General features: G+C 45.4%; 1 protein-coding gene and 1 long non-coding RNA gene across 3 annotated transcripts in view; one reads left to right on the top strand and one right to left on the bottom strand.

Moving 5' to 3' along the window:
- Nucleotides 1-15,280, bottom strand: part of LOC132402089 (uncharacterized) — a 108,315-nt gene that overhangs the window by 18,284 nt on the left and 74,751 nt on the right. The window lies entirely within an intron of this gene.
- cdc14ab (cell division cycle 14Ab) overlaps nucleotides 1-15,280 on the top strand; it is a 120,990-nt gene that overhangs the window by 57,981 nt on the left and 47,729 nt on the right. For both annotated transcript variants that reach the window (XR_009514803.1, XM_059984644.1), the window contains exons 9-10: nucleotides 5,111-5,341; nucleotides 8,025-8,163. Coding sequence is in view for 1 of the 2 variants with exons in the window: in XM_059984644.1 (XP_059840627.1) it covers nucleotides 5,111-5,341; nucleotides 8,025-8,163 (370 nt within the window). In the remaining variant the exon portion in view is untranslated. The remainder of the gene's footprint in view (nucleotides 1-5,110; nucleotides 5,342-8,024; nucleotides 8,164-15,280) is intronic.

Genomic DNA, 15,280 nt, shown 5'->3' with positions numbered 1-15,280 from the left:
CGCTGGCAATTTGTGAGCCGGTTCGCCTGCGCAGAAAGTGGGTCGCCACATAACCCACCCCCCCCCAGAACCGGCGATGCACCTCCCAATGTCCACAATCTGGATCAGCCTCTGTTTGGGAGGTCTGCCTCTGCGTCGCATTGCCTGAACCTCGACCGGCAGCGCCAAGTCCACATGGGCTGGTTTGAGTCGGTCCACCGTGTAAACCTCCTGTCTCTTCCCAATGTCCAGAACGTACGTGGACCCGTTGTTGATCACCTTGAATGGCCTCTCGTACGGCTGCTGTAACGGTGCCTGGTGTCCGCCCCTTCATACAAACACAAACTTACGGTTCTGCAGGTCTTTGGGTACATGGGTCGGGGTCCATCCATGCTGTGAAGTTGGTACGGGGGCCAGGTTGCTGAGCCTTTCGCGTAGCCTGTCCAGGACTGCTGCAGGTTCTTCCTCTTGCCCTCTTGGGGCTGGTATGAACTCTCCCGGGACGGCCAGGGGTGCGCCGTACACCAACTTAGATGACGAGGCGTGCAGATCCTCTTTGGGCACTGTACGAATTCCAAGCAGGACCCAGGGAAGCTCGTCCACCTAGTTCGGTCCTCTCAGGCGGGTCATGAGAGCCGACTTCAAGTGACGGTGGAAGCATTCCACCAGTCCGTTCGACTGTGGGTGGTAGGCAGTTGTGTGGTGTAGCTGAGTTCCCAACAGGCTGGAGGTGAACTGGGCACCTCTGACAGAGGTAATGTGGACCGGTACCCCGAAGTGTGCTACCCAGGTTGCGATCAGTGCTCGGGCGCAGGAATCGGCAGATGTGTCGGTGAGCGGGACCGCCTCTGGCCACCTCATGAACTGGTCTACCATAGTTAGGAGGTACTGCGCTCCTCGGGACACTGGTAGGTGGCCCACGATATCCACATGAATGTGGCCTAACCTCCGGTGGGTGGGTTCGAACTGCTGCAGCAGGGGTTTAGTGTGCTGCTGCACCTTGGCTGTTTGGCACTGCGCGCACGTTCTGGCCCATTCACTGACCTGGTTGCGAAGTCCGTGCCACGCGAACTTGCTGGAGACCAGCCAGACGGTTGTCCTGATAGATGGGTGCACCAAACCGTGCAGGAGATGAAAACTCGCCTCCTCCAGGCTGCTGGGATGATGGGGCGAGGTTGGCCAGTAGCCACGTTGCACAGGAGGGTCCTATCACCTGGGCCTACAAGAAGTCCTGCAGCTGCAAACCCGAGACTGTGGTCCTGTAGCTGGGCATCTCGTCGTCTGCCTGCTGCGCCTCCGCCAGTGCTGCATAGTCCACCCCCAGGGACAGGGCCTGGACAGCTGGTCTGGAGAGTGCATCCGCCACAATGTTGTCCTTTCCCGAGACACGTTGGATGTCCGTCGTGTACTTGGAGATGTAGGACAGATGTCGCTGCTGGCGAGCCAACCAGGGATCGTGAACACGAAGGTCAACGGTTTGTGGTCCGTGAACGCAGTGAACGGCCTGCCTTCTAAGAAGTACCTAAAATGCTGGATTGCCAGATACAGTGCCAACAGCTTCCGGTCGAGAGCACTGTACTTGAGTTCGGGTGGTTGTAAGTGCTTGCTGAAGAACACCAGGGGTTGCCAACGCCCCTCGATGAGCTGCTCCAGTACCGCACCGACTGCTGTGTCGGATGCGTCCACCGTGAGGGCGGTCGGAACGTCCGTTCTAGGGTGCACCAGCATCGCGGCATCTGCCAAGGCTTCCTTGGCTTTAACGAAAGCGGCCGCAGCCTCCGCGTCCCAAGTAATGTCCTTGCCTTTACCCAACATCAGGGTGTACAAAGGGCGCATGATATGGGCTGCTGAGGAGAGGAAACGGTGGTAGAAGTTCACCATACCAATGAACTCCTGCAGGCTTTTGACCATGTTGGGCCGGGCAAAGTGGCGGATCACATCTACCTTGGCGGGCAGAGGTGTTGCCCCGTCTTTGGTAATCCTGTGGCCCAGGAAGTCGATAGTATCGAGACCGAACTGGCATTTGGCTGGGTTGATCGTGAGGCCGAAATCACTCAGGCAGGAGTAGAGCTGGTGGAGGTGGGACAGATGCTCCTGACGACAACTGCTGGCTATAAGGATGTCTTCCAAATAGATGAACGCAAAGTTCAGGTCGCCTCCCACCGCGTCCATTAGCTGCTGGAACATCTGTGTGGCATTCTTCAGGCCGAATGGCATTCGGATGTACTCTGAACAGGCCGAACGGGGTGATGAGTGCTGTTTTGGGGATGTCTTCAGGGTGCACTTGATGGTATCCCCGGACGAGGTCTACTTTGGAAAAGATTCTTGCCCCATGCAGGTTTGCTGCAAAGTCCTGTATGTGCGGCACGGGGTAGCGGTCTGGAGTGGTAGCCTCGTTCAGTCTGCGGTAGTCGCCACATGGTCTCCAACCCCCGGCTGCTTTGGGCACCATGTGCAGGGGGGAGGCGCATGGGCTGTCGGACCTCTGTACGATCCTCAATACCTCCATGCTCTTGAAATCCTCCTTTGCCAGGCGGAGCTTTTCCGGAGGGAGCCTTCATGCGTGGGCGTGGAGGGGTGGTCCCTGGGTCGGAATGTGGTGCTGTACCCCGTGTCTGGGCGTGGCTGCCGTGAACTGCGGTGCCAGAATCGATGGAAAGTCCGCCAGGACTTTTTTGTCCGACAGCGTGATGGAGTCCAGGTGTAGGGCCGGCAACTTGGCTTCACCCAGCGAGAACGTCTGGAAAGTCTCGGCATGTACCAGTCTTTTCCCTTGCAAGTCGACCAGCAGGCTGTGAACTCGCAAGAAGTCTGTCCCCAGGAGTGGTTGGACCACTGCGGCCGGTGTGAAGTCCCATGTGAACTGGCTGGCGCTGAACTGCAGCTGCACTTGCGGGTGCCATAGGTCCGTATCGTGCTGCCGTTTGCAGCCCTCAGGGTGGGCCCTGGCTTCCTGTTGCGGGTGTCATACCCCGTCGGGGGCAAGACGCTGATTTTTGCTCCGGTGTCGACCAAGAAGCGACATCCCGACTGTTTGTCCCAGACGTACAAGAGGCTGTCCTGGTGGCCAGCCGCCATAGTCATTAGCGGCATCTGGCCCTGGCCCTTGCAGGGCGGGTGACAACGGTGGGCTTTTGTGCTCCACCACTGGTGGTAGAAACACCACTGTTCACTGGCCTCCTCACTCCTGCCTCTATGTTGTGTGCGCCCCCCTGCCAGGCCTGGTCTTGTCTGCTGTTGGGCGCGTGGCTTGGTAATCTGACCGACAGATGCCACGCTCTCCCTCTTGGCATTCCGCAGCACGTCTGCCTGGGCCGCTACCTTCCGGGGGTCGTTGAAATCTGCGTCAGCCAGCAGCAGATGTATGTCCTCGTGCAGTCGCTCTAGGAACGCTTGCTCGAACATGAGGCAGGGCTTGTGTCCGTCAGCCAGGGACAACATCTTGTTCATCAATGCTGACGGCAGTCTGTCTCCCAAACTGTCCAGGTGAAGCAGGCGGGCACCTCGCTTACGCCATGAGAGGCCAAAGGTCCCAATGAGCAGCGCTTTGAATGCTTCATATTTGCCTTCTTCCGGGGGCGACTGTATGAAATCCACAACCTGGGCGGCCGTCTCCTGTTCAAGGGCGCTCACCACGTGGTGGTAACGCGTGGAATCAGAGGATATCTGCCGAATCTGGAACTGGGCTTCTGCTTGGCTAAACCACATACATGGTCACAGCGTCCAGAAAGTCGACAGTTTTAGCGAAACTGCGTGAACAGATGAAGTCGGTTATCTTTGATCCAAATCCCGTTTGGACCGTCGGGGTCACCAATGTAGCGATGTACTACACACGGCGCTGAAATAACGACACGCAAGTCAGTAAGTTGTTTGGAGACTAGTTTATTCAAACTTGGCGGCGCTGGCATTTAATCCCTAGTGCCTGCCCTCTCCGGGTGGAAGTGATGTCAGAGGTGCATTACCAAAGTCTCCCCCCGCGCACTGGCTATTTGTGAGCTGGTTCGCCTGCACAGAAAGTGGGTCACCACACTGTATTCTTTATCAACAATTTACTGGAAATTGGATTTATTTTATGTAATTTATGATTGACTGATTATAGTTTTAAAATGAATTTTTGGGCAAGAGGTGGTGCTACTGCATAAATAAATGTGTTCAGTATTCAAAAATGATCAGTTGCTAATAACATCCTAGTGAAAGTTCCTTTCTTTATTCTGTTTGTCTGAAAAATCTGGATAATAGGAAAACTTACACAGGCAGTATTTGAGGAAATTGTGCTTGAGCTTTTTGTTCTATTGCTGCCAGGGCCTTGTATTTTAATTTGTAATTGTAAGTCATTTATACAGTAAGGTGGCACAAGAATATATTTTTGGGATTTTGGATTAAGTAAAGACATTCCTAATTTATTTTCTAATTATGACTTGGAATGGTTTCTCTTTAGGAAAAGTCAATGGCAAATTTCATAAGACAAATGTTGTCTTATGATTTTTGTAGTGAAATTACTTGTGTCAAGTGCATAATATTGGGTTTTTGGGTATCTTGTTTATTAAATCAGGTAAGCAATTTCTTATCATGAAGGACCTTTGGGAACGATCAAGATTTTTTAATCTGATATCTTTTCTAGTGATTTAGTTTTTAATTCAACCTACCAGTTGAATGAATTAGTTCTCTCAAGACCAATTAATCTACTGGTGCCTTTATAAGAAATAGGAAAATATTAAAAATATTTCTCATAATTTATAAATATTTTAATAGATTTTTAGAAATATTAATGAAAAGAGCAAGATTAGGTCGACAAATCACGAACAAGAAAATCTGCAGATGCTGGAAATCAGAGTAACACACACAAAATGCTGGAGGATCTCAGCAGACCAGGCAGTATCTATGAGTATGGCCCTGCTGAAGGGTTTCAGCCTGAAACATTGTACTTTTTTCCATAGATGCTGCCTGGCCTGTTGAGTTCTTCCATTTTGTGTGTGTTGCTAAGATGAGGTCATGCTGGAGTTTGTTGGTGTGGGGGGAGAAAATGAATCACAATATTATTGAATGACAAGAATAGGATTGGGGGTTTGTTCTTCTATTTCTTTGTTGTGCTTATTGAGATTAATTAAATATTGTTTTCAATAATCCTTAGGTTATCCTCTCCATGCGCCAGAAGCCTATTTTCCATACTTCAGGAAACACTGTGTTACCACAATCATAAGACTTAACAAGAAAATTTATGATGCTAAACGCTTCATGGATGCTGGGTTTGCACATCATGACCTGTTCTTTGTTGATGGAAGTACACCGAGTGATTCTATTGTGAAAAGATTTTTAACAATATGTGAGAATGAGGAAGGTGCTATTGCGGTACATTGTAAAGGTATAGCCAATGAAATAATGCTATTAATTTTCCAACAGCTATTATGATTATTTTTTTTCCTCACCAGTCTTCAACTTTGCAGATCCATTATGCCCTTAATCTTTCCAAAGACTTGTTGACGCTGCTCTTTCAGTACATATGAGGCATTCTGCACTGCTTTGTACAATGTGCTTAAATGTGCCAGCTGCTTGGCTACTCATTTATGCCCATTTCTAATAATGAGTGATTTCAATGTGGTGTGGTTTTGGCATTTAAGAACGTAAGAACATGTTAACCATGTAACAAGATAAACCTAACAACTAAAGCATTATGTGTAATTGATCTTACACAGGGTTGCTACACTAAGAGAAGGGTAAAATTACACCAGGATTCACCAGGATGTTGCCTTGATAAGGAATTGTTATGGGGAGAAATTGGATAGGCAGGTTTGGTTTCTGTGGAGCAAAACCAGCTGAGTCAAAATCTGAATATAGGTACATAAGCTTGTAAGAGTTGTAGTGCAAGTGGTCAGAATTGATTCCTTATGATAGTAATATCAAATACAAAATACAGTTTAAAATGAAAGAAAGGAGTTTCAAAGAGGATATGAAGGGAATTTTTATTTGCATAGAGCAGCTGATAATCTGGAACTTGCTGCAAGAAGAGGTGGTGGAGTCAAATGCAATCACAACTTTTAAGAGACATTTAGATGGTCATTTTTATATATACAAGGCATTGAAGAGTATAGATACAATGTAGATAAATGGGGTTAGTGTAAGTGGGCAAAAAAATGGCCTGGGGTTGGATATGGTGGGCCAGATGGCCTATTTTGTGCTGTACAATTCAATGAACTCTGGGCACTAAAGCCTTAATTCAATTTGGTCTTAAACATTGGCAAAGATGCACAATTGTTTCATTTTACGTGATTAATTTTCCTTCTTAATAGTGTGAAATGAATATATAATACTTAATCACAAATGTAGTGAAAATTGATTGAGTAGGATCATAGAATTACAAGTTAGTTTAAAAGCTACATAAAACATGTTTTACTTGAAAATGGTACTTTCACAATGGAATCTTTCTAAACCTGCACTTTATCACACGGTAATTCCTTTTCCAGGTTTACCAATTCTTCTAGGCTAAAGGAAAAGAATCTCTTTAGTGATTGGGTGGGTGGGTAGCGGTTAGAAAGTTTTTTTTCCCCAGTTTAGTGACAGTTAATGGAAAGAAACCAACATAGAACAGTTAAGAATCTTTCAAGTGCTTTTGCAAAAGTAAAAGGATTTGTAGGGTCATTATTGTAACTTCATTCTAGTAAAATGGGAATTGAATAAAAGTTTGTCTACTGTAACATCAGCTTGATGGATTATTGCATTTAGACCATAAGATATTGGAGCAAAGTAGGCCATTCGGTCCATCAAGTTTGCTCTGCCATTCAATCATGGGCTGAGCCAACTCTTCCAGTTATCCCCACTCCCCTGCTTTCACCCCATAGCTTTTGATGCCTTGGCTAATCAAGAACCTATCTATCTCTGCCTTAAATACACCCAACGACTTGGCCTCCACGGCTGCTCGTGGCAACAAATTCCACAGATTTACCACCCTCTAACTAAAGTAATTTTTCTGTTCTAAAAGGACATCCTTTAATCCTGAAGTCTTACATAGATTTGTTTCAATCTAAATGATATGTAATATTTTCATAACTTTGTTTGAGTATGACAGTTGACACTGTGTACAGAGAGTATACAAGAAGTATTTCTGGCCCACCGAAGATACTTTTCTTGGATATATTTTTGTCCAAACTATTCAGTCCTTACAAATAACAGAAATAGTTAGTCTCTTTAAGAATTCAAAACAGGCAAGTGTATTTGAGCTAATTTGTGAAGCTTACCTCAGTACTATTGCTGCTCTGATTCACCTGATTTTTGAATCGTATGATCTGGACTGATGCTGAGGGAATGTTGTATAGTTTGAGTGGGTAGGTTTTTAAATTATACCTCTCCAAATATCACCCTTCGAAGAGCACTAAAATATATTAGAATGCAACGTAAAGAAGAGCATGAACAATTTCCCCATAACTAAGTCAACAATCATCTCACAACTCATATCAGAATAGTTTGCAACAATTTAACAGATTTGCTGATAATCTGTGAAGATGCAGGCATTTATTTAGCATTCATTTTAGCATACTATGCACAGCGCTAAATAACACTGAATAATAAATACACTCTTCCATTCAAATAAAAATTTTAAATTTAAAAATACTATAACTTTTAAATCTATAATGGGTATTAAAATTGTGCCTTATTAACATGAGTAAAATGGATAAAATGCACCTTATTTTAATTAAGATAGAGAAGTACATTTTCTGTTCACTTGGAAGTAAATAGTGAATTGTACCAAAAACTGCTTTACTAAACCTCAATCTATTCTGGATCAAGTAATTGGCTAAATTGCTCTCCAATCTTGATAAATCATACATTTATTGTCATGTATTTAAGAAATATTTAACAAATGTTACCAAAATTTTCCTGTCAGTTTTTGTTGCTGTGTATGTGGCCAGGCCAACTTAATTCATAAGATAAATATTTCACAAAGGTGAAGTGACTCCAGATCATGATCATATTTAGTGTTTGTTTATTTATTGGAAGTTTGACATTGATGTAATTATGTAAAAACCCTAACAAATCTTGCTTCATTTCAGCTGGTTTAGGAAGAACGGGCACACTGATAGCATGTTACATAATGAAACACTACAGATTCACTGCAGCAGAAGCCATAGGATGGATTCGAATTTGCCGACCAGGATCTATAATTGGTCCACAGCAGCACTTCTTGGAGGAGTAAGTGACAAATTTATTTTAGAGTATAAAATACTTTATATTGCACAGTAGAAGGTATTATTGTGCATTATGATAATGCAAGTAATCTTACACCCAATGGAGTCAAAGAAAACTACTGAAATTTGCTGCAAGTCTGCTAAAAATTAGTTATTTTAAAGGATGAATAATTGCAACTTTAGATACAAGTCACTTTTATGTTGATGAGTGTAATAATTTTCAGATACTGTACTTTGAAAGCCTTTATCTTAGATTTTTTGGAAGTTGGAAAATATCTTCATAAGAATGAAATGAAATACAGTTGGCCCTCCTTATCCATGGGGGATTGCTTCCGGGACCCCACCACCCCCGGCGGATACCAAAAAAACACAGATGCTCAAGTCCCTTATTTAACCTGTCTCATTGCGGGTGGACTTTAGGACCCGGGGGAGCTCAGGACCTGCTGCCCATGGCTGCTGCTGAATCCACAGTGTTTCTGTTCCCTTGACGGAAAATAATCACGATTGAAAATAAAGTGGAAATAATAAAGCAATTGGAAAGAAGTGAAGCACCAATGGTCATTGGAGAAGTGTTAGGCTACAGTCGGTGAACAGTCAGAACAATTTTAAAGGATGAAGTGAGAATAATGGTGCATGTGAAAGGCCCTGCCCCAATGAAAGCTACAATTATTACTAAGCAACGCAGAGGTTTAATTATTGAAATACATATGTTTCCTAAGTGCTTTATATGCATAAAAAGGTAAAATATATACTATATACTAAGACAAACCTTTGACTAACTGACGCTAAATGATACTGGATGTACCTGTTCCGACTTGCATACAAATCCGACTTAAAGACAGACTCTGGAACGGAACTCGTTCTACTCTGGGGGACTGCCAACTTTAAAATCATTTCTAGGTTACTTATAATACCTAATACAAAGTAAATGCTATGTAAATAGTTGTTATATTGTATTGCATAGAGAGTAATGACAAGGGGAAAAAAAATCTGTACATGCTCAAACAACGAGTGCTGGAGACAGAACTTCTGGGTTTTCCCGATCCTTGGAAGAATGAATCCAAGGATGAATCCGCGCATGCGGAACCCCCGGATAAGGAGAACCAGCTGTACTAACTCTTTAAAGCATGGTTTGTATGATATAGAAATAGCGACTAGTACTGTGCTGCTACCTTTGAATTCAATTGACTTTCTTGCATCCTTCACGTACATGAGGAATAAAAATCTTTACATTACATCTCAGTCTAAATGTGCAATGTGCAATCATAGTAATTCATAATAACTTATGATAAATAGAACAATCAATGTAACATAGAAATACACTCAAATCAGCATGAGATGGCCTGGTGGAAGAAGCTGTCCCTGAGCCTGATGGTCCTGGCTTTTATGCTGCGGTACTTTTTCTTGAATGGTAGAAGCTAGAACAGATTGTGGTTGGGGTGGCTTAAAAACATGGAAACATAGAAAATATACAGCACAATACAGGCCCTTCTGCCCACAAAGTTGTGCCAAACATTTCCCTACCTTAGAAATTACTAGGCTTACCCATAGCCCTCTATTTTTCTAAGCTCCATGAACCTATCCAAAAGTCTCTTAACAGACCCTATCATATCCGCCTCCACACCGTTGCTGGCAGCCCATTCCACGCACTCACCACTCTCTGAGTAAAAAACTTACCCCTGACATCTCCCCTGTACCTACTCCCAGCACCTTAAACCTGTGTCCTCTTGTGGCAACCATTTCAGCCCTGGGAAAAAGCCTCTGACTATCCACATGATCAATGCCTCTCATCATCTTACACATCTCTGTCAGGTCACCTCTCATCCTCTGGCAATCCAAGGAGAAAAGGCCGAATTCACTCAACCTATTCTCATAAGGCACGCTCCCCAATCCAGACAACATCCTTGTAAATCTCCTCTGCATCCTTTCTATGCCTTCCACATCCTTCCTGTGGTGAGGCAACCAGAACTGAGCACAGTACTCTAAGTGTGGTCTGACCAGAGTCCTATATAGCTGCAACATTACCTCTTGGCTCCTAAATTCAATTCCATGATTGATGAAGGCCAATACACCGTACGCCTTTTAACCACTGACTTAACTTGCGCAGCTGCTTTGAGCATCCTTTGGACTCTGACCCTAAGATCCCTCTGATTCTCCAGATTGCCAAGAGTCTTACCATTAATGCTATATTCTGCCATCATATTTGACCTACCAAAATGAACTACCTCACACTTATCTAGGTTGAAGTCCATCTGCCACTTCTCAGCCCAGTTTTGCATCCTATCATGTCCCGCTGTAACCTCTGACAGCCCTCCACACTATCCACAACAGCTCCAACCTTTGTCAACAGCAAACTTACTAACCCATCCCTGCACTTCCTCATCCAGGTTATTTATAAAATTCACGAAGAGCGAGGGTCCCAGAACAGATCCCTGAGGCACACCACTGGTGATCATTCTCCATGCAGAATATGATCTGTCTACAACCACTCTTTGCCTTCTGTGGGCAAGCCAGTTCTGGATCCCCAAAGCAATGTCCCCCTTGGATCTCATGCCTCCTTACTTTCTCAATAAGCCTTTCATGGGGTACCTTATCAAATACCTTGCTGAAATCCAAATACACTATATCTACTGCTCTTCCTTCATCAGTGTGTTTAGTCACATCCTTGAAAAATTCAATCAGGCTCGTAAGGCACGACCTGCCCTTGACAAAGCCATACTGACTATTTCTAATCATATTATGACTCTCCAAATGTTCATAAATCCTGCCTGTCAGGATCTTCATCAACTTACCAACCACTGAGGTAAGACTCACTGGTCTATAACTTCCTGGGTTATCTCTACTCCCTTGAATAAAGGAACAACATCTGCAACCCTCCAATCCTCCGGAACCTCTCCTGTCCCTTTTGATGATGCAAACATCATCACCAGAGGCTCAGCAATCTCCTTCCTCGCCTCCCACAGCCTGGGGTACATCTCATCCGGTCCTGGCGACGTATCTGACTTGATGCTTTCCAAAAGCTCCAGCACATCTTCTTTCTTAATAGCTGCATGCTCAAGTCTTTCAGTCTGCTGCAAGTCAGCACTACAATCACCAAGATCCTTTTCCATAGTGAATACTAGAGTAAAGTTTTCATTAAGTACCTCTGCTATTTCCTCCAGTTCCATACACACTTTCCCACTGTCATACTTGATAGGTTCTATTCTTTCATGTCTTATCCTCTTGCTCTTCACACATCCTTGTAGAATGCCTTGGGGTTTTCCTTAACCCTGTACGCCAAGGCCTTCTCATGGCCCCTTCTGGCTCTCCTAATTTCCTTCTTAAGATCCTTCCTATTAGCCTTATGATCTTATACATCTCTAGCATTACCTAGCTCTCTGAACCTTTTGTAAGCTTTTCTTCTCTTCTTGACTAGATTTATTACAGTCTTTGTACACCACGGTTCCTGTACCCTTCCATAACTTCCCTGTTTCATTGAAACATACCTATGCAGAACTCCACACAAATATCCCCTGAACATTTGCCACACTTCTTCTGTATTTTTCCCTGGGAACATCTATTGGGCGGCCTATAGAAAACACCCAGTAAAGTTATTGACCCCTTCCTGTTCCAAACCTCCACCCACAGAGACTCCATAGACAATCCCTCCATAGTGTTCACCTTTTTTGCAGTTGTGACATTATCTCTGATCAACAGTGTCTCGCCCCCACCTCTGTTGCTTTCTGAAACAGCTAAAACCTGGCACTTGAAGTAATCATTCCTGTCCCTGAGCCATCCAAGTCTCTGTAATGACCACCACATTATAGCTCCAAGTACTGATACATGCTCTAAGCTCATCCACTTTGTTCACAACACTCCTTCCGTTAAAATAAACACCTCAAACCTTTGGTGTGAGCGCGTCCTTTCTCTATCACCTGCCTGTCCTCCCTCTCGCACCATCCGTTTTGTACAGGTCACACCTGTCCCAAAAGAGGACCCAATGATCCAGAAATCTGAATCCCTCCCCCCTGCTCCAATCCCTCAGCCAGGCATTTGTCCTCCACCACATTCTATTTCTATTCTCACTGTCGTGTGGCACAGGCAGTAATCCCGAGATTACTACCTTTGTGGTCCTGCTTCTCAACTTCCTTCCTAACTCCCTGTAGTCTCCTTTCAGGACCTCTTCTCTTTTCCTACTTATGTCATTGGTACCAATATGTACCACAACCTCTGGTTGTTCTCCCTCCCACTGCAGGATATCTTAGACATGATCTGAAACATCCCGGACCCTGGCACCTGGGAGACAAACTACCATCCAAATTTCTTTCTTGCTTCCACAGAATCGCCTGTCTGACCCCCTAACTATAGAGTCCCCTTTTGCTACTGCCTTCCTCTTCCTTTCCCTACCCTTCTGAGCCACAGGGCCAGACTCTGTGCCAGAGACATGGTCACTGTTGCTTCCCCCAGCTAGGCTGTCCCTCCCAACAGTACTCAAAACAGGAGTACTTATTGTCAAGGGGTACTGCCACAGGGGTACTCTCTAGTACCTGACTCTTCCCCTTCCCCCTTCTGACTGTGACCCACTTGTCAGTCTCCTGTGACCCCGGTTTGACCACCTACCTATAACTCCTTTCTATCACCTCCTCACTCTCCCTGACTAGGCGAAGGTCATCGAGCTGCATCTCCAGTTCCCTAACTCTGTCTCTTAGGAGTTGCAGCTCGACACACCGGGTACAGATATGGGATGCTGGGAGACTCCAGGATCTCCCACGTCTGGCACAGAGCACAGAAAACTGGCCTCACACACATACTTCCTCCTTTCCTCAAATAATACAGGTAGACCTACCTCGCCTCGTCCTTTTACTGCTTAAGCCCATAGAACCAAAGCCCTATCACTGTGCTGCCTCTCACTCCACTGCCTGCTGGATATGGCAGTCTTTTTTTAAACCTTTTGTGTTCTATTGCTGACGTCATAGTCTTGCCTCTCTTTTACCTCAAGTAGTAAAACTGACTTTGCTCCAGAAATCAGTCATTCACTCACAGCCTTCTTGCTCCAAGTTGGATCCCCAATGATCCTTCGGGCCCTTTTTTTCACACCTATCTGTATAAATGTTCTGAATCATGGGAAACTACAGATGCACTGGGCTGTCCGCGCCACTGTCTGCAGAGTCCTGATTGAGAGAGGTACAGTTCTCATACCAGGCAGTATTGCAGCCAGTCAGGGTGCTCTCAATTGTGCCCCTGTAGAAAGTTCTTAGAATTTGGGGGCCCATACCAAACTTATTCAACCATCTAAGGTGAAAGAGGCTCTGTTGTGACTTTTTCACCACAGAGCTGGTATGTACAGACCACATGGGGTCCCTGGTAATGTGAGTGATGAGGAACTTAAAAGCTGTTCACCCTCTCAGCTCCAGACCCATTGATGTCAATCGGGGTTAGCCCATCTCCCGTTCCTCCTGTAATCCACAACCAGATCCTTTGTTTTTATGACACTGAGGAATAGATTTTTTTGATACCATTGTGTCAGAGAGATGACTTCTTCCCAGTAGGCCACTGTTATTGTTTAAGATTAGCACAATCAATGTAGTGTCATCGGCAAATTTAATTAGCAGGTTAGAGCTGTGGGTGGCAGCACAGTCATGGGTATACAGGATGTAAAGGATGAGACTTGGTACACAGCACTGAGGGGCTCCTGTGTTGAGAGTCACAGGGGTGGTGATCTGACAGGAAGCCCAGGATCCAGCTGCACAAGGCAGAGTCAAGGCTGAGATCCTGTCGAGCCTGATGGAATCATGGTGTTGAATGCAGAATTGTAGTTCAAGAACAGCGTTCTCATATAAGCATCCTTCTTTTCCGGATGTGTAAGGGTGGTATGTAGAGGCTATTGTGTCGTCTGTCGATCGGTTGTGTCGGTAGGTGTAGGGTGTCCAGTTTGGGCATGCTGCAGATGTAGTCCTTGACCAGCCTCTCAGAGCATTTGCTTCTTATTCAGGTGAGTGCGACGGCATGCCATTGTGAATCCTGACTCAATCTTGTCCTTGTTGTTTCATAGCCTTGTTAGCTTTGTGCAGATTGTAGCTACTTTTCCTGAGCTGCTGATTGCCAGCAGCATAAGCTCTGTGTTGCACGGTAAGTGCTGCTTGCACGGAACTATTGATCTGGGTTTCTGTTTAGGGAAGACCCTGACCGACTTCTGGGGGACAACATTGTTGGCGCTCTTTTGGATGAAGCTTATGACTCCATCCATGAACTTGGAGACATCCTCATCGTGGAGGACATTCCAGTTGCCGTCATTGAAGCAATTCTTCACCATGGAGACTGATTCATTGGACTAACAATAGATGGTTTTAACTATGGCTGCCTCTTGTTTCAGCTTCTTCCTGTTATGTCAGCAAAAGCAGGATCGAAGAGTGATCTAAATTTTCAAAAGCTGGGCGAAGAAGAGCTTTGTAAGCATTGTGGAAGGGAGTGCAGCAGTGGTCAAGTGTGTTATCTCCATGAGTGCCTACCTGATGTGCTGACAAAACTTTGAAGAGACTTTCATCAGCGATGCTCTGTTAAAGTCACCAATGATGATGAAGGCAGCCTCTAGGTGTGCAGTTTTCAGCGTGTTGATGGTCTCATACAGTTCCTTGAGAGCCAGGTCAGTATCAGACTGCGGTGGAATGTACAGCACTGTGATGATAACAGCCATGAACTCCCTTGGTCTGCACAGCAGCACCATGTATTCCAGGTCTGGGGAACAAAAGGATTTGATGGGATGCACATTCTGGGGGCCGCACCAAGCATTGTTGACCATGAAGCATACCTCTCCTCCTTTACTCTTCCCATGAGGTTTTTTGAACTGTCCTCCCGGAACAGGGGGAACCCAGAGAGTTTGATCGTGTGGTCTGTTATCTCCTCTGTCAGCCAGGTCTCTACGAAGCACAAAAGGTTACATTCCTTTGTTTCCTGTTGGTAGGAGATGCTGGCTCTCAGTTCGCACAGCTTGTTGTCCAGAGACTGAACGTTAGCCAGAAGTATGCTAAGGAGCAACAGCTGATTAGCACACTATCTCAGCCTCATCAGGATGCTGGCCCTTCTCCCTCGTTTCTGGCACTCCTTCCAAGGTAGTAGTGGTGTAAGAGATGAGTCTCCTATGG

The sequence above is a fragment of the Hypanus sabinus genome, chromosome 11, assembly GCF_030144855.1.
Source record: "Hypanus sabinus isolate sHypSab1 chromosome 11, sHypSab1.hap1, whole genome shotgun sequence".
Lineage (NCBI taxonomy): Eukaryota > Metazoa > Chordata > Chondrichthyes > Myliobatiformes > Dasyatidae > Hypanus > Hypanus sabinus.
The sequence above is the reverse complement of the archived record's forward strand: the minus strand, read 5'-3'. Positions and strand labels throughout refer to the sequence as shown.